Below are 19,774 nucleotides of genomic sequence, written 5' to 3'. Positions count from 1 at the left end.
GTCCCTGGAGAGAAGATCTGAGTGCCTACCCTTTGGCCCTGTGCCCAGATTTTGCCTGCACCATGGCAGGGGGAGAGAAGAGATCTAGCTTCCATAGAGGAAGTTGGGTATTAGAACTGCAATCCCAGCAAGATGACGCAACAACAGGAAACAGGTAGTTCCCAAAAGGAAACAGGGGCACCAAATGCATGAACAAATGGATGCTGAACAGTCAAAAAATGGGAATGCCCACAAAAGTAGTTACTAAACCTCTTCAAAACAAAGGAAGTCACTTGCTTCACTATTCCCTAGGAACTCTGGCTCATAAGGGCATGATCCACCCAGAAACTTGGGGGCAGGAATCAAATAATGATTTATCTCATTTAATGTTACCCTTCACTTAAAAAATCCTACACACTTGTACTGAAGATCATTTATGTCACTTCCCACTTGTATAGGTTCTCTTACAGGGACAGTCTTGAGGAAGCAGGGCTTAGCCCTCTCCTTTGCAGGTGGAGAAGGGAAGCTGTGTATTCACTTTCATTGTAACTAACACATTCCCAGTGAGAATAAAGAAGATACCACATCTGGAAGCTGCAGTTTTCCTTGCTAGTTGATTGTTCTAGGTGATCAACCATTTTTGCTTGTGCCATATTGATTAATCCCTCATCCCCAGGACCAGGGTTCTTTTGACTTGGTTGTCAGGCTGCCTGCAGAGGGGTGACAACCTGCCTGCCCCCTCAGAAACTAGCTGCAAGAGCCTCTAAAACTGTGTTCTCACCCCATTTTCTCTCTGCATCAACTGATTCTTCACCAGGATGCCACAGGGTTCTAAAAACACAAGTCAAATCACATCATTCCCATCCTTATGAACTTCTGGGAATCCTCTATAGTTTCAGAGTCACTGTGAACTATATTGTGGGTTAACTACTCAATGTGTCCATGGCCTTCTCTAATCTGGCTTCCTATCTCACTCACTTCTCAGTGTCCCCATTACCTCCTGCATATCCTCTAACTCAGCCCAGCTGCTCCCTCAGCCTGGGAGCTCCACATTGCTCAAGGCTGAGGTCAAATGCCATCTCTTCTACCAGCAGTTGATTGACACTACTACCTTTGCATTGCCAAGCATATTATCTTTACCTTCATTTCACACTTAATGTAACTGATTTGACCTTTTTCAGTTTTGGTGTAAGTCTATCTTCTCCACTGACTGAAAATTTCCCAAAGTAAAAGATTCTGCATGTTCATATTTCCCAGAAGGCCCAGTTCAACATTCTTTATGTGACTACTGCACACTTTGAACATCTGCACTAATAGCACAATGACTCCTAATTAATAGACTCCCACCAGTTAGGTGTATTAATAACAATAACAGAAACAAGAGCACACATTCATGATCTTCCAGGGAGCATTAAGTCCTTCACAGTTACTTATCATCTCCGCTGATCCCTTGGGCAATACTGTGTGCAAACATCCTGATCCTGGACCAAAGCTCATGGACACTAGAGGATGTGCCCATGCTAACAAGTAGGGAGCTAGGATTCATACCCAGGCTGCCTAACTCTACAAATCCAAATCTTGTTTACTGCATGGCCCCAAGCCCCAGTCTTCTCCCTTCATACCCTCCTAACACATATACCACTGAAACACTTACAACTCTCAAGTTTCAGAGCAGGACCAGGCCATCAAATGATCCAGCCCTTGCACTATAGACCTGAGGTCCCAAGAGACTGAAAACCCAGACCGAAGGTAGAAAAGCATTTGAGTGTCACAGCCAGATTTACAAGAACCAAGTTTCTGGTCTCTAAAAAGGCACCCTTTCTACAAAGGTGACTTAGAGGACATCAAATGGGCAGCCTGTGCTCTAGGCTTCAGACCAGTCAGGTCCCAGGCCCTATCTTTCCTTCCCTACATTGCCAGAGCATGAAAGGCCTGCTTAGGAAAATCTGCACTCACCGGCAGAGTTGACTTCTCCTCCTGGTCAACGTTGCCCTCCCCCCGATGCAGAGGTGCACTTCGGTACTTCATGACTGCTTCTCTGTCCCTCGTTGCAGCCTGGAACAGCTCATCCTGGACTATAACCTGCTCCTGTTTATACCTGTGCCAGGAAAGACACAGGAGATGCAGGTGCAGAGGTAATGACTTGGCAGCAGGTAGCCAAGAAAAAGTTTGTGTACGCACTTCAGCTAGCTTGGGGATTGGGATCTGTAGGCCAGTAGAATATGAGGATGGCCAGAGACAATACTGTGAAAGCTCACAATGTCTGACCCCTCGGATGTCAGGCCTCAGTGACAGTCCCCAAGGCAGGGAAAACAGCTGACACTTTCTCAGTTGAACAATATCGATTAGGAACAGAAGGAAAGCTGACCACCAGGTAAGGAATCTGGCAGTCACATGCCAAATGAGAGATTCTTGGGGCAGGGTTTCAATTCCATCACTAGCTACTCTTTCAAAGTAGGTAGGAAGGGTGGGAAGACCACCTTCCCTGCCTCTACTTGAGATCTTGAAGGTTTTTACACAGCATGTAACTATCTTTTTCTTGAACATGTAACTCTTTATTCTTAGTCTTTTCCTAACCTTTCATCTATTTCTGTGCTTTCTGCCCAGTAAAATAATCCTAAAGAGAGAAAAAAGTTACTAGAACTAAGGTCCTCTTAGTAGTATTATTTATTATGGTGTAAAAAAATGCATATAAAATGTCCAACAATCAAGGTCAAGTTAAAACACATCTGGTATAATCACACAATGGTATATTATATCATCATTTGAAAACATGTTATTTGATTTCTCTATAGATTAAATCTAAAAATTGAGAACAAAAAACTTTTAGCAATAAAAATGTTTATAAAGCAGGTGTAACAAATGGAAAAATTATAATACTGAGTGAAAACAGCAAAATATAAATTTATATATGACTTTGAAAAAATAAACCTAAACTAGGGAAAAGACACATTTGAAAGAAACACTCCGAATACTAACAGTGGTTGTCTTTTAATGATGAATTTATGGATGATATTTTCACTTTATATAGTTTCTAAGTTTTTTATTAGCATATATTACTTGATCATTTTCTAACTGTTTAAAAGTACCAAAAAGAAGGGTTCAGGTTAGTTATTCTTGGAGAGGCCTCTTAGGATTAGTGAGGTGAAATTCTTAGGATGTGGATCTCAATCCATGAGTATGAAACAGACCCACATAGGCTGACCTACTGGAGGGACAAATTCAACTGTAGCTGATACTCTGCCCCCTAAACAAACTCACATGGTCATTTGCCATAGAGGCCAGTGTACTCAAGGGTTTTAAGAAGTTGATCAATAACAATACAATTACCATTCACTGAGAACTCTGTGTGCCAAGCACTGTGTATACTTTGTATACATTAACATATTTAATCAGGACAAAACCAATACATAGGTACTCAAATTATGTCCTTCTCGGGGCACTAGAAAGATGCAATGATTTTCCAGGGTCACATTACCAGTAAGTTGCAAAGTCAGGATGCAAACCTGCACTCCAGGAGGGCTTCTGTGCCTTAGTCACTCTTCTACAAGCCTCAGTAAGTAAAGCAGGTCTCAGTTCAGAGGTATGGCCAGCTCTCCAGGGTTTTGGCCTATGCTGATGGGAAGTCACCCACATCCTGGAGCCAAGTCTATCTCACCAACTACAGTTAGAATTGAGAGGGCTCCACTTTCTCCTTCATATCTCTGAAAATCTGCCTGCACACACACACAGGCACAGAAGGTCCAGACACTAAATTATTTAGCCCTGGCTTTTTCAAGTGAATTTTTGAGAACATTAGCAATCAACTCCTCCATGCCCCTTTTGGTGTTTCTTCACCTTTAAACTAGGGCTAGTACCACCTATGCCATATGGTTGTTATGCAATCTAAATAAGACAAAATACGTAAGACAAACCTTGAGCCTTTAGGCCAGGGAAAAGTTCCCAGTGAGGAAAGAGCATTCAGCCAGAGCACAGAGCCAGGTGTAAGTGGGCACTCATACTCACTTTTTAAGGATATCCTCCTCCACCCCTGATGGTGGCTGGCCACCACCATACTCTGACATGGGCAGTTTGGAGTCTGCAAAGGGATGAGAAGAAAAGAACTGTCAGTAGCACCCTAGGACAAAGGATGGCATAGCAGCCATCCAGGAAGGGGGCTCAGAAGTACACTCCCAAGGAGGGACATGCCCGGGGATGGACACAGAACATATCCTTGATCAAGCCAGTCTGAAGAGGGACAGCCCAAAGGTCTTCCAACGCCCTCATTCTGCACCAGAACCTCTTACTACATGGGACTGGCAGTAGGTAGAACTATTTGAGTGCCGTGTTTCAAATCCGTCCCTACTCACTTTACAATTACTTGGAATCTAAGTCCTCTACTAAACACTGGCCAAGAACAGCTGAGGGACCACTTCATGCTTCATGATGAAAGGACAGCCTCTGGGGTCTCAGTTTGACATGGGGGAAGGGAAAGGAGGGGAGGTTCCTTAAATCTTGTTTCTCTTAGTATCCCATTCTATGAATTTCTAATCCTGAATATGGCAAACACCCCCTATTAATGGTATTTTATATATCATTTAACCCAAATCAATCACTAATATTATTGGGTTCTTTAAGTTGTTACAGTAGGTCTACCTTTTGATGGTCATGAACTTAAGAGATTTCTGAGCAAATCCAATTCACTCTACTCTACTCACCACTTGGTGGTACTGAATGTTTTATTCTCATCCTTCTCCAGCCTTTATCCTTCCCATCTCTCAGCCAAATTTCAACACTTTTCTGTGGCCTTGGGCAAATATCCTACACCTCATCATAGGCTTCTAAAGTGGCAGCAACTAGAACTGCACAAAATATTATAGAAGAACCAGGCTTTGTGAAAGAATACATGAGGATTTGCTATTCCACTCCTAAGGTTTTTTAAAGCATGCTGAACTCACAGGCTGGAGCACTCAATCCTTCAGGGCGTCGTTTCTAAAAGTAATCATCCTATGATTCCCACTTTCAGACCCCCTGCAGAAGGATGGGCCCAGCGGTGATGCGACCTTCAAGGAAGGCACACCTAAATGCTCCATAGTAACATGTCAGGTTCTCAACTGGGAATAAAAAATAGTATATGACCAGTTCTTATTTTGACTTTAATGCTCCCTTTTCTTACTTATTTGCTTATGACAACTTTATTGAGGTGTAATTTATCCTATTTTTGTTTTTTATACAATTTTCCCTTTTTATTGCTACAAAAATAATGTATCAAATATATCAATCCATTGTAGAGAAAGTAGCACTAAACCACACTCCCATTTTTCATGTATGAGCCTGGCCATTTCCCTGCCCCCTTGATAACACTCATCTTTTAATGTGTCTTTAATCACTAGTGAAGTTGAAATCTCATCACATATATATGACCATTTCTGCACATTTTACAAACTCTATATATTAAGACTACCAATATTCTGTCATGTTATAGTTCCCTAGTTTATTATTCATTCTTCATTTATTTTTTAAAATTGTCTCTAAATTCTTATATCAACAGGATCCACTTTTCTTTATAATTTAGGGTTTCTTCATTTGATGTGGTGCTTATAAAGTCTACTTATTGTACTTTTATGTACTGTTACACATTTTTATGGCTTCAGTTCTTACATTTAAATCTTGACTCGCCTCTGATATTTATTTTGAGGTATGGTATGACATAAGGATTTAAATTTAACTTTCTTTTCTAATTAGTTCTATCACTAAAATAAAAGCAAGCACTGATTATAGAAGTAAAAATATCATAAAATTAGTAAATTCCAAAACAGTCCATTATGTTATTTTTTAGCATTCAGAAACTCAAAAATTCACACTCACTTAAACAGCAAAATACTTTGTTATAACTAAAACCAAATGACAAATGAAACACAATTCTTGTTTCTTAAGCTATTGAAACTTACTAAAACTGAAATAAGTGTTACTTTTATCTTCCAAAGCTGAAACTCATGTGTGCATAATACATTTTGGCAATTTTTGTTTTTTTCATTACTTTTCCCTCTCACCAGTTAAAGTGCCCTGGGTTAAGATAGACCCACTTCAATTTATAAGTCACCTAGAAAAATCACAGGAGCTAGCCCTTATCATAAAGGATGGGGGCATCTTGTGTGGGTTTTGAGAAATTAACTCAGAATATTCAATAAGATCTTGGTGTGCATCCATATCCAGGTACTGATCTGCCCTAAAGCTCAGGAAGTCCTAAGGCAGACGATACAGAGAAGAAGATGTAGAAGGCCTGGCCAACACTCTGGATGAGGATGTAGCCAAAGCTTTCTGGCCACTATGTGGAGATCTCCAGGACCTAGCCTGAGCATGGCCCTGACACCTTCTCTTTCCATCTATTTTGTACTCCAGAGATAGCAAATTACTTCTAGGTCCACAAACAGGCCAAGCTGTACCACTTCTGGGCTTCTGCTAATGCTTTACACCATGCCTGAACCACCTGTTTACCACTGTTCTAGCTTTCAAAATCCAGTTCAAAAGTCATCCCTCCTTGGAGCCCTGCCTTAAAATAATGAGTCTTTGATGCCTTAGACTTTGGGCATGCATCTAGTGTTGCAGCATCATGATACATGTGACCTACAGGGTTTTATGTATATCTGGTTCCTTAACTAGAACTGTGGGTGCCATAAGAATGGTGTCCTTTTCTGCTCATCACAGTGCCCCAGCACGAAGCCCATGTCCTGATCCCTGGCTAACTTCCAGTACATGATGAATGGACAGGATATCATTCATGCCTTCTATAATCTTATAACCTAATAGGAAGGATTAGTAGAAAATACAACTCTAATGCAAGACCACATACAATACAATGAACAGTTATCCATGATAAGACTGAGTTTATACTCCATAGTGCCATGGCTCCCCGAGTCAACTGGTGAAAAATTATACATCAAGTTACAAGTGATAGTTAAGACCCAGATTCTTTTGAACAGCAATTGCCCCAAGACTTTTGTGGTTTGTAATATCTTAACATTTTTGTACCTTACACCTCTTTTCTTAAACTTTTTGGTTCCTTTGTGTTTGATGAAAGTAGTTATTTAGAGAAAAGCACAAATTTCTTCATCTGTGATGGGCAAGAAACAGTAGTGAACAAATCAGCTTAGAGTCCTACATGGGTACAAGAAGAACTTCTGTGAGGTACAGGATAGAAGGCGCTCTCAGAAGCCCAGGCCAGGACCAGGACCTGTGGGCTAGATTAGAGTTGTTGAGGTTGACACCAGAGTCACCAACTCAATTTCCCCTAATTGTCTCAATTCACATAAATCTCTAACATTCTTTGGACCATACCAACATTAATAATTATGCTGTGCTTACAAATCCTTAAAAGCAGGATTTGTTGAACCAAGCCCTTTTTCCTTATTTTTTACATACAGAGAAACTGAAACAGTAAGGCAAAGCAGTTTGGCCCCAGTCACAGAAGCTCTGACTAACCTATGCTGTTCTCATTATACCAGACAGCATCTGTCATGCATGGAAGCCACACTCTCCTCAAAAGCAGTTAATGGAAAGGAGTTGTTTACATTGCCCGTAAACAAACCAGAGCCACATTAGATGTTAAACATGTTCTGACAGGAACATGGTTATTCAATCCTTTCACTCTACTCCAGCTTTCCACAGAATTACTACAACCTGCCATACCTTTCTCCGGGCCTTTAGAGGTGTCAAATGTGGAAGGTGAGGGAGCAGGAGGAAAAGTCAGCTGACCCACTTTGGAAGGCTGGCTGGAATCCTTCATGCGGTTAATCACATTTTCAGAAAGCTAAGGGAAGAATTGAGGAATGGGAAAAAGTTATATCATAGAAACAAACCTCTGGAAATAAAGATTATCCTGTTACCATGCCCCAGATTGACCACTGACACCACGTCCTCAAGACCAACTCCAATAATATAATTCCATTCCAAGACTCTTTTAACAGCCCAGCACCTATCAGATTAGTGCCAGACCCCTGCCTGGATTCCAGGCTGACCACAGCAGGTCCCCTGCTGGTTCTCTAGCTTCATTTCCTGCTGCTCCCTGCCCGCACCAGTGGAACCTGAGTTCACACTTTTCTCACCCACTCTGAGTTCACTATGCTGCTCTTCTACCAAGAACATCAGCAGCTCCCCTCCCCTGGTACGTCTCCACTTGCCCAAATCTTATCTTTCCTTTAAAGGCATCACAGCGTCCCCTACTCTGTGAGATCTTCCCTGATAACACCCAAGTGAAGCAGTATTTCACCCAATCCTTAATGCTCCCATTGGAACTCTTGTGTGCCTCTTAGGGACATCCTACCTGCCTCATCCTAATGGTTTGTAACTACCTTGAAAGCTAGAGATTCCTCTTACTCACCTCTGTATACTCCCCAAGTGCCACACATACTCATTTCACTTTAGTTCCTATTAATGAAGACTGGATAACCAAAACTTTCATTCATTTTCGAGGAAGTGAAATAGGCCAGAGGGTGTCATTAAACAGTTTACCAAAATGAAATAGCAAGCTAAGGATGAATGCAGAATGAAAACCCTTAAGTGTTCACTTCAGTAAGTATTTATTAAGTGTCTAATATGTATAAAGCATCATAAAGAATAGTTGAGGGAAAAAATGTAAAAATGACTTAAAGACAAAAACCACAATCAGTAACTCCACTTCAGGAATCCAGTCAAGAAAAGTGCTCCCACATGTATACAGCAGCATTGAAATACAGAATAAAAAAAAAAGAGGAAAGGAAAACAATATAAATATGCAACAATAGAGAACTGATTAAAGAATGATGATGTATACCTTCTATGGAATATTATGAAATCATTAAGAAAGAATGAGGTGCCGTGAATGGCGTGGCTCAGTTGGAGCATCATATCATAAACCAGGACATTGCGGGTTCAATTCCTGGTCAGGGCACATGCCTGGGTTGTAGGTTCAGTCCCAGGTCGGAGCACATGCGAGAGGCAACTGATCAATGTTTCTCTCTTGCATTGATGTTTCTCTCCCCCTCTCTCTCCCACCCTTCCCCTCTCTCGAAAGTCAATGAACATGTCATCAGGTAAGGATAGAAAAAAATTTTTTTATAATTTTTTAAATTTAAAAAAAGAATGATTGTAAGACATGTAACTGTCACAAAGGGATGTATAAAATCGTCGTCGGCAGCCGTCCGTCTCGAGAGACGATGGTGTAGCTTCTTAAGAGTCTATCTGCACCGCCGAGAATGGCTGTGCAGTCCGACTCGGGAGTGACATCGTATCTGTCTCCTCCCGTGTTGAATCGACATCTTGCGATGACACTGAAGCTACAGAGCCTGGGCAGGGTGATATGGAGGGTCTGCTGTTGCCCATGCAGCAGACCCCCCCTCTCTTCACAGCTGAAGGGTCCAAGGGAAAGACGGAGTCAATACAGCTTGGCTTCAGGTGTGCTGCAGGAGTTGCCGGTGTTGACTACAACGTCAAACCACCTTAGGGACTCCGGCTCCGGATTTTCTGTCAGGGTTTACTCCCTTAGCCTTTCCCCTGAAGAGGTATGCCGCAAGGCAGCGGAGGTTTTTTGGAGTCAGAGTTTTCCTTCTCTGATGTACCCTGACTGGAAGATCGAACCAGCGACACTTAGCTCGCAGGCCGACGCTCAATCCACTGAGCTAAACCAGCCAGGGCCAATGTATAAAATATACTGCTGATTTATAAAGTCATAGAACACTCTGTATATCTCAATTTTATAAAAAGAGAGATGCACTTATAAAAATTATACATACAAATATAAATGTCAATATATTCATATGTAAATTCACAAGTGTGAAAATGCATCTGAATATTCACATATATGCATACACACATGTATGAATCTATTCAGATGTGAAAGTCTAAAAGACTACATAAAAAACACAAAATTCTGTAAGTGGGAGCTGGAATAGCTGGGGTAGGACTTTTACTTTTGGCACTTCTGAATTTTAATTTCTTATAGCAACTAAAGATAATAATGATGATGATGATGGAGTCCCTCTAGTATTTAATACTGATACAAATTAAAGAGCTAATTAGTAATGTAGGACAAAAGAAAACTAAGCATGTACAGTAGCAGAAGAAAATGAAGAATCTAGAAACAAACATATATCTATGGTCAATTGATTGACAGAGGTGCCAAGATAATTTAATGAGGTAAGAATAGTCTCTTCAATAAATGGTGCTGGTACTACTGAATTTACACATGCAAAAAAATGAAGTTGAACACCAACCTCACACCATATACACACGGATCAGAGATCTAACTGTAGGAGCTAAAATAATGAAACGCTTAGAAAAAAATATAGGAGTAAATTTCTTTTTTCTTCTTTTTAGAAGTAAATCTTTATTATCTCAATTTGGGCAGTGGATTTGTAAATATGACACCAAAAGCAAGAGCAATCAAACAAAATTGATATACTGAACTTCAACAAAATTCAAGTTCTACATATTAAAGGACAAAATCAAGTGAAAAGATAACCAACAGAATGGGAGAAAATATTTGCAAATCATGTAACTGACAAGAGATGTATATTTAGAACATATAAAGAATTCCCACAACTCAATAAAATAAAATAATCCAATTAAAAATGGACAAAGGATCTGAATAAATATTTCTCCAAAGAAAATATACAAAAGAAGACAATGTAACAGGAGCGACAGCTCTACCTAAGACACGGAGGCAAACACACACAGGAGACTTCTGGTCAAGATGGGGGCCTAGACTGACACGCTCCATCTCCCTCCACAACTAAGAAGGAATACAACCACTGCAAAACCAGAAATAACCAGAAGTTCCAGAAAATAAATGGAAGTCCAATGTATGAAGTTATAAAGAAGTGGAGCTCATCTGGACGGGTAGGAGGGGTGAAGCCAGGGCAGAGAGGTCAAGCTGTGCTGGCGGCGGCAGCAGTGGTGGCAACAGCGGTGGGATGGCAGTAAGCACAGACACCCGTATTTAAGGGGAGGTGAGAAGCGCTTGGGGAGCACCCCCAGCTGCAGACCAGACCTGTCAGCTTGCAATTCCAATGCCAGGGAAGGCAAACCCCCATTGCTTGGACTGTGAGGCCCGGAGGGGTTGGGGATGGAGGAGGAGGCTCCCAGTCTCTCAGTGGAGAGTGAATGGCAGGAAGCCATCTTGGATGCCCCAGCCCATAGAAAACACCACAGTGTGGTGAAAAGGGTCACCTGGTTGTAATGAGTGCACAGGAGCTCCGACCCCTATAATGGAGAAGGGGTGACAGCCCTGCCCAGGAAGCAAAGGTAAACACAAAACTGTCAGGATGGCACAGATCATGACAGAGATCCCAGTGACACACCTGACCAGACAGCAAATATCTAATCTAATGAAGCAGCAGATAGGAAGTCTTTCTGAGGCACAGTTTAGAGCTTTGGTTATATGAATGTTTGCAGACATAACAGCAGATCTTAAACAAGACAGGGAAGGAATGAAGGCTAGTCCTGCTGAAATGAACAAAAACACTTACGAAACTAGCGTTGAGGGAAAGGAAACCAGGGATCAAATCAATAAATCAGAACACAGGGAAGGAACAGTGAACCAGTGCAGAAAGAGGAAATAAAAAGTGAGGAAAATGAGGAGAGGCTCAGAAACCTATGGGACAGCTATAAGTGAGCCAATATCCAAATCATTGGGTTGCCAGAAGGTAAAGAAGAAGAGCTAGAAATTGAAAAATTATGTGAAAAAATAATGAAGCAGAACTTCCCTAACTTGGGGAAGGAAACAGACTTACAGGTCCAGGAAGCACAGAATTCCAAAAAAAACTGGACCCAGGGAGAAGCACGCCAAGACACATTATAATCAAAATGTCAAAAATTAAGTATAAGGAGATAATCTTAAAAGCATCAAGAGAGAAGAAGAGAATTATGTGCAAAGGGGTCCCAATTAAGACTATCAGATGATTTCTCAAAAGAAATTCTGCAGGCAAGAAGGGACTGGCAAGAAATATTCAAAGTAGAGTAGTTCCTCTCTATATCATGGTTCACTTATCGCAGCCTCACTGTATCGCAGGATTTTAAAAAATATTATATTTAATTATTTATCGCAGATTTTTCGCTATAAGGTTAATAAGCAACTGGGAATGGTTTATACGTGTGTGGGAAGGGTTTATAAAGCCTTAAAATATATATAAATACTAAAATAAATGTAAGGTTCCTACTTTGTGAATTTTGACCTATTATGGAGGTGGGGGGTCTAGAATGTAATACCCACGATAAGTGAGGGAATACTGTAATGAAAAGCAAAAACCTACAACCACAATTACTCTATCCAGTGAAGCTGTCATTCAGGATAGAAAGGCAGAGAAAGTGCTTCCAGGATAAAGTAAAACTGAAGGAGTTCATCAGGTCCAAACAACTGTTATACAAAATGTTAAAGGGAGTTGTTTAGGAGAAAGAGGATCAAAACTATGAATGTTAAAATGAAAACTATCACAAAAACCAACAACAGAAGCTAGGGAATCAAAACAAAGGCAAACTAAGTAGGCAACGAGAGTGGGAAAAGAATTATAGGTATGGGGAACATTATGTGGGGAGGTCAGTGGGGAGGGGGAAGAGGGGAAAGGGAGGGAGATGGTACAGGAATTAAGAAGCATAGTAGGAGGGAGTGGAGTAGATAGGAAGATGTTGAGAAGAACTATATGCACAATCAATGGGCATGGACTAAGGGGGGGGGAAACAGCTGGAGGGAAGAGGGTCACTGGATGGAGGGGAACAAAGGGAAAAGAAATTGGGACAACTGTAACAGCATAATCAATAAAGCATATTTTTTAAAAAAGGAAACATACAAAAGAGGCTCAATATCATTAGTCATTAGAGAAACGCAAGTTTAAACCACAGTGAGATACCACTTCACACCCACTAGGATGGTTACGATCAAAAAGTCAGATAATAACAAGTGTTAACAAAGATATAGAGAAATCAGAAACCCCATACATTGTTGATGCCAATATAAAATAATAGAGCCACTGTGGAAAACTCTGTAAGTTCCTCAAAAGGTTAAACATAGTTACCATATGATCCTTAAAAGAGAATTAAGTCCTAATATATACTACAAAATGGATAAACCTGTAACCATTATGCGAAGTAAAATACACCAAACATAAAAGGCCACATACTATATGATTCCACTTATTTGAGATGTTCAAAATAGGCAAATCTCCAGAGACAAAAAAGTAATTAGTGGTTGCATTGGACTTGGGGAATTGGGGAGACTAAGGACTGATAACTAAAGAGTAAAAGGGTTTTTCTGGGGGCGGTGGGTGATAAAATGTTATAAAAATGATTGTGATGACGACTGTACATATTTGTGACTATTCTAAAATCCAGTGAATTGTTTAAATGAGTGACTTGTATGGTATATAAATCACATCTTAATACAGCTGTTATAAAAATAGAACTAAAAACAAAAATGAGCAGTCCAGACAGGATGTCACTCAGCATAAGCAAAGTAACCTAAGGAAGGTTCTCCTGTGCGTTCTCCTGAGGGCAGCAGCTAGATTTGGATAGAAGAGAAGCTACGGTGTGTGGAGGAGAAGGTAATCTCACACAGTGACAACCCGGTGGAAAGAGACACAGACAGTCAGAGACCAGTGTGCCTACAGCCCTAAATTCACTTTGAAAGGTGTGCATTGGGAAGGTTGACTTTGGTAGAGCTGGTACAGACAGGAACTTCAAAGTCAGAGGGCTCAAACAGATGTGGGCCTTGCTGAAAGTTTCTGAGACAGGCAAGAACACAGGTATTTTGGAAGGTGAACTGGCACTGTCATAGGGAGCACACTGGAGTAGGGAGCATGCCCTTGGTCATGACGTGACAAGGCCTGCAGCAGCAGCAATGACATGCAATAACAGGTTTTGTCTGGTGCTATAACTCAGTGGTATGGGACAAAGGAGAGCACAGAGTTAAAGAAAAAGGAGTTTTGATCTTAAGTTAGTTCAAGAACTTTTGTGAGATTGACAGAAAAAGCAAATCAAGAAAAGAGAGACTATTTGAAAAAATAGCAAATTAGCTTGATTGTAGATGTAAAATCCCAGTTTATATTAGAAGGAAAAAAGCCTTAAAATTCACTGGCTCATTCACTCCTTTCTGCAGCATAGCAACTAAAACCTGTAATGAGCCAATGTTTTGTAAAGTCAAGAGTAAACTCTATAGCACAGTCTAGTGCCAATTTCTTGCTGAAATCATCTACACAGAAGGTCAAGGTGGGACCTCTGATGGGGTGTAAGGCAACAGCAGGCTGAGATGGGATGTTTTTCTAGGCAAGCAGGACATGAAGCTGACACTCAAGAATAAATCTGCATGGAAAAATATTTGGGTGTTTCTACAGTGTGCTGGAATTAACCTGCAAGAGCCAATTTTTAAATTTTCTGGAATTCTGTAAGCTGGTTGACTTCATGACCAGCTTTAAATTAGCCACATTTTTTTTCGAGAACTGACAATTTTTTAAATTCAAATACAATTGTTCTATAGCACAGCATAAATTAAAGATCAGATATATACACATCATATCAGAGACTTAGCTTAAAAAGACACAGAAATCAGGGATCTTCCTTGAGAGAAAAGTTAGTTGTTAAACATTTACCAGCTCCCGGTGGATTCTCTGAGATGCACCAGTCCTCTGAGACATGTGTCCAGAAGGAGGAGAGCACTGAGTGGTCCTAAAAATCTATGTGGGTATGGGTGATCAATGATGTGTAATGTGCATGATACAGGCAGTCACCTTGGTAATGGTCACGCTGTAAAGGGTCACATGACCAGGAAGAACAGGTGCTGGCACACATAGAAAGGAGGTCCTGGGAACCAGAAGAAGCAGCCTAGCCAAGGACAGCATAACTCCAACCCATTTTCCCTCAGCAAGTATTTGTTTATTAAGCAATGTTCTAGAAACAGTAGGTGAAAGAAACAGCGATGAAACAGCAGTGAAAGAGACACAGTCCCAGCTTTCATGGCACTTACATTCTAATAGGAGGTGAGGCAATAAACATTTTACAAATCTTATTTCATCCAATCTAGGACAACCTAAAACAGTTATAAGTCACACCATTATTTTTATATAACCTGAAGACAAATAACACCAATGAAATTACCATTTCACCTATTTTATGACATCCCTGTTTCAGAGATGTTAAAACGTGTCTTAAAAATTGGTGATGTGCCCTGGCTGGTGTGGTTCAGTGGACTGAGCACCAGCGTGTGAACCAAAGGGTCACGGTTCAGTTCCCAGTCAAAGCACAGGCCTGGGTTGTCGGCAAGGTCCCCCGTTGGGGACGCACAAGAGGCAACCACACACTGACGTTTCCCTTTCTCTCTTTCTCCCTTCCCCTCTCTCTTTTTTTAAAAAGTTGGTGATGTATGTTACTGGTTAAGTGTTAGGAGAGAATAAAATACAATACTGCAGTGATGAGATGTGTGCAGGAAGCCACATGTATTGGGGAAGACCTCTTAGAGGAGATGGCACCAATGTTAAGACTCCTGCCTCCACATTTACATCTTGAAATCCAGAAGAAAATGATTTAGTTCCAAGTAGAGGAGAGGCTAAGTATAAAGTCTGAAAATAACAGAATCTGGCATGTCCAAGGGCCTGACAGAAGGCCACTGTGTAAGAATAGGACCAGATGATCAGGCCAGACAGGCAAGAAAAGGCAAGAACCTATGCCCTGGCAGATGAAAGTTAAAAGCTCACATTTGATCCAAGGGAAAGAGCAGGTGTGGTGAGTCACAGGTGAGTCACAGGCTCTGATTTCCTAGTCCCAGCCCAGGTGGTATAATCTGAACCATACTACACGGTGAGTGAGGATTTAAGTAAAACACTGGTAGGCTTCTTGTTGGCAGTGGGAGATTTGTAATGTATTTTAATGTTGCTACAAAATACAGCAAGCAACATTTTTAATCAACAAATATACATACACACACAGTAGTCATGTAAGAATAAACGCCATCTGGGTAGTGCTCCTGTACCAAGAGAACCAGAATGGAGTCCTCCCGAGCCACACGGTTCTGGGAACTCAGTGCCAGAGGCCCACTGGTCACTGTGCCATCATAGCTGGCCAGATGTGGTCCTATGTGGACAGGAGATGGAGGGCCGAATCCAAAGCAATGCAAGAAAAGAGGAGTGCTACCTATGCTCCAGCCATGTGGCCTTCACCTAATTCTTTAACTTCTTTGAACATCACCTCTATTACCTATGAAACAGGGACCCCTGTGATACAGCGCAGGAATTAAGTGCTTTGTCGTCAGAGAGGCCTGGGTTTGAATCCCAACTAAGTTGTTTACCAGCTGCATGACTTTGGACAAGGGACTTTCTTTTTCTAAGTCAGTTTCTTCATCTGTGAGATAAAAATAATTAATGGTATAGGCTATAATGCTGCTGTGAGGATTAAATGAAGTAATCTACACAATGCAGTTTGCACAAAGTAAAAACCAATATTAGCTATTATGTGAAATTGCAAAGCACTATTCAAATACTAAATAAAATCCATACCAGGCACATACTGGGTACATAATAATACATGAACTAATCAATAATGCAGAAGTCCACATGGGATATGTTCCAAGACCCCCGATGGGTGCCTGAAACCATGGATAATACAAAACCCTGTATATATTGGTCTTTCCTATACATACATACCTACAATGAAATTTAATTTATAAATTAGGCACAGTAAGAAATTAATAATAAAATAGAACAATTATAAAATATGTTGTAATAAAAGTTAGGTGAATGTCACCTCTGCCTTAAATTATTTTATTGTACTATACATACACTGTGGATACACTGGACAAAGGGATCATTCAGATCTCAGGTGGGACAATGCGAGATTTCATGATACTGCTCAGCAAATGATTTGAATCTCATAAATTGTTTATTTCTTGAATTTTCCATTTAATATTTGACCACAGGCAACAAACTGCGGAAAGCAAAGCTATGGATAAGGGGGACTATTGTAATAACAATAGGTAAGTCACCACATAGTCTAAACTGAGCACTATTCTAAGTGTTCTACTTGCGTAATATGTTCAAAATTAAATTGGGAAGATTGGGTTTTAAAAGATTTTATTTATTTATTTTTAGGGAGAGGGGAAAAGAGGAAGAAAGAAAAGGAAAGAAACATCAATGCAAGAGAGAAACATCAATTGGTTGCCTCTTGTATGCACCCCGACCGGGGACCAAACTTGCAACCCAGGCATGTGCTCTGACCAGGAATTGAACTGGCTGGCAACCTTTTGCTTTATGGGATGACACCCAACCAAGTAACACAGGTCAGGGTGGGAAGATTGTTTTTAAAGCACCCTCCAGCTCTGACCTACTGCCCTCAGTGTGGAGTAACATGGGATTTCAAGAAGAAGGGCCTTTCCCTGCCACTACCATGTCTCCATTGACAACATGGAACCCAAGAAGGGACAGTCTCTCCTCCTCTCTCCAGCCCACTGGCCCAGGACTGCCATGGTTGCAGGTCAGCAGGCCACAAAAAGCCAAAGTCAGGCCTCAGTTAAAGTCACACACATGCAGAGACCTCACCACTTCTGTCCTAACAAATACACTGAGAATCTAGAACCTCACATCTTAACGATCACCATTGCATGACTGCAACCAAACATTTTCCTCACCTACTTTAGAGGGAAGTTCCCAAAGAGGGGGCTAGAGGTTTCTTTATTAAACCATAGGGGTCTATCAGTAAATCATGTGGCCACCATAGACTAAAAGGCTAGGGGAGAAGGGTGCTGCTAGAAATCTTGCAAGTGGGTACATATTATCCAGCGCCAAATGGAAGAACCATGATAGAAGTGAGCAGTGTCCCGCTGACCCAGTATATTAAGAAGGTCAGTCATAATAACTACAAGCTGTAACATCCTACTTACTAATACACTATTTAAGTGCACTCAGCACTCACAGATCACCTCATTAATCCTCACAATGCAATGCCCACCTCCCACTAGAAAACCAAGGCACAGAAAGGGTAAAGCACTTGCCCAGGCCATGAAGCTTACAGAGTGCAAGCCAGGCTGCCTGACTCCTTAACCACTGCCCAGTCTCCTGTGGAGCAAAAGGATGCTGATCCAATGACAAGAGACAGGGGAGATGCACTTGTGAAACAGCACTAACAGGTGGGAGGGGCCTGTGGAAGGGAAAACTACTGCAAAAGTAAAGCGACAAAGGAGTCAGAATTGCTAAGAGAAGTCAGGGAACCCCAGCTGAGTCACAAGTAAGTTCAAACACAAAAAAACACTTCCTGCATTTCCCTGGCCACTCTAAGTTACAAACTTACCATCACTTTTTCTCTCCCTTCCTCTTCTTCATTTTCCTTCACAGCACTTGTTACCCACCTTACATAACTCACATTTGATCACTTGCTTGTCATTACTCCTACCAGAATGTAAGATCCATGGGAGAGGGATTCTGTTTTGTATCTTCAGTGCTTAGAAAGTGAACAGCACACTGGAGGTGCTCAATATTTGTTAAATACATGAAACAAATAAATATTTACTAAAGGCACATGTCCATAACACACTAGTGCAATGGAGCATGTAAAGATATAACTGCCAAGAGCTTTACATTCAAAAAGCTTATGGTGCAATAGGGTGAACAAGACAAACGCACACAAGCTGCTAAGCTGTCAGATATGAGAAGCTCAACTAAGGTGCTAATAAAGGAACTGCAAGTTCCAGCTGGAAGGGAGATGGCCTGAGTTGGGACTAAAGAGATGAGTGCAGAGAAGGGGTGAGAGTAAAGGAGAAGGACAGGAGCACAGGCAGAGAGAGAGCACTCAAGAGTTGTCCAAGGTTCAGCCTGACACAGCACAAATCTGTGAAGAAAACCAGATGTGCAAGGCTGGTTGGTCCCCTCAGGGAAGGACTTGAGTGACATTGTAAGGAGGCTGCAATTTATTCTGCTGTCAACTGGAAACCACCAATGGTTTCTGAACAGGGACTCAGTCAGATCATCCGTCACCTTACACAGAACAGTCTGTCACAACAGTGCACATCAGGAGCAATCAAAGCTGTAATTGCTGAAATGTAATTGCTGGAGTGAGGGGAATGAATGGACGCAAGAGACACCAAGAAACTTAAATGACTGAAGACCTGGCAGCTGACCAGTGCACAGGGCAAATGAAAGAAGCAATTACATACTGTATGATCTGATGCGTACTATAAAAAGGTAAAGAGTATGCTTTTATACAGAGGTTTGAAAAAGCCTGAAAGGATTCATGAGAAACTGTAGACAGGTAGCATTTAAAAATGAGATGCATCTTGCAAGAAGAAAAAGTCTCAAAGAACTAAATGAGGGAAATATAACATCAAGACCCAAGCCTGGCTAACTGGAGAGGGGTTGTCAACATTGAGCCAAGAACCATTCTTATGTGTGTGCAGGCTCTAAATGTATTCAGCATCTCTGTTCCACAGGCAAACAGATTACAGAGGAAGCTGCAAGATGCTGCATGTAGAGAAAGAAAAAGAGAATTCCCTAGCATCAAACTGCTGAAGCCAGAAAGGATGCAATGTCCCCAAATTCCAGAAGAGGGCAACAAAGCTCAAAGCTGTAGCAGAGGCACTCAACTCTAGAGTAATGACATGGGTTCCTATGAAAAAGATAATGATTAAAACAACCACTACCTAACATTCTCTGGACACACCCCACATGCCAGCCCTCAAGCTAGGTGCATTCCGATTTTACCAATGAAGCAGTGGGAGTTGGGGAGGTACAACGATTCTTCCAAGATTACAGGAAGTCTTAAGTGCGGGGGCCAAGACTCCCATCCAATGCTGGGGCACTTAATAGTGAAA

At 41.3% G+C, this 19,774-nt stretch overlaps 1 protein-coding gene across 5 annotated transcripts in view; it reads right to left on the bottom strand.

Moving 5' to 3' along the window:
- Window positions 1-19,774, bottom strand: part of CHCHD6 (coiled-coil-helix-coiled-coil-helix domain containing 6) — a 383,759-nt gene that overhangs the window by 332,816 nt on the left and 31,169 nt on the right. For all 5 annotated transcript variants that reach the window (XM_090285895.1, XM_090285896.1, XM_090285892.1 and 2 more), the window contains exons 2-4: window positions 7,648-7,768; window positions 3,985-4,057; window positions 1,936-2,077 (exon numbers count right to left, since the gene is read on the bottom strand). In XM_090285895.1, the coding sequence (XP_090142021.1) occupies window positions 1,936-2,077; window positions 3,985-4,057; window positions 7,648-7,768 (336 nt within the window). The remainder of the gene's footprint in view (window positions 1-1,935; window positions 2,078-3,984; window positions 4,058-7,647; window positions 7,769-19,774) is intronic.

This window comes from Furipterus horrens, unplaced genomic scaffold, assembly GCF_987537825.1.
Source record: "Furipterus horrens unplaced genomic scaffold, mFurHor1.1.pri manual_scaffold_8, whole genome shotgun sequence".
Taxonomy (NCBI): Eukaryota; Metazoa; Chordata; class Mammalia; order Chiroptera; family Furipteridae; genus Furipterus; species Furipterus horrens.
This window is presented reverse-complemented; position numbering and strand designations above follow the sequence as displayed.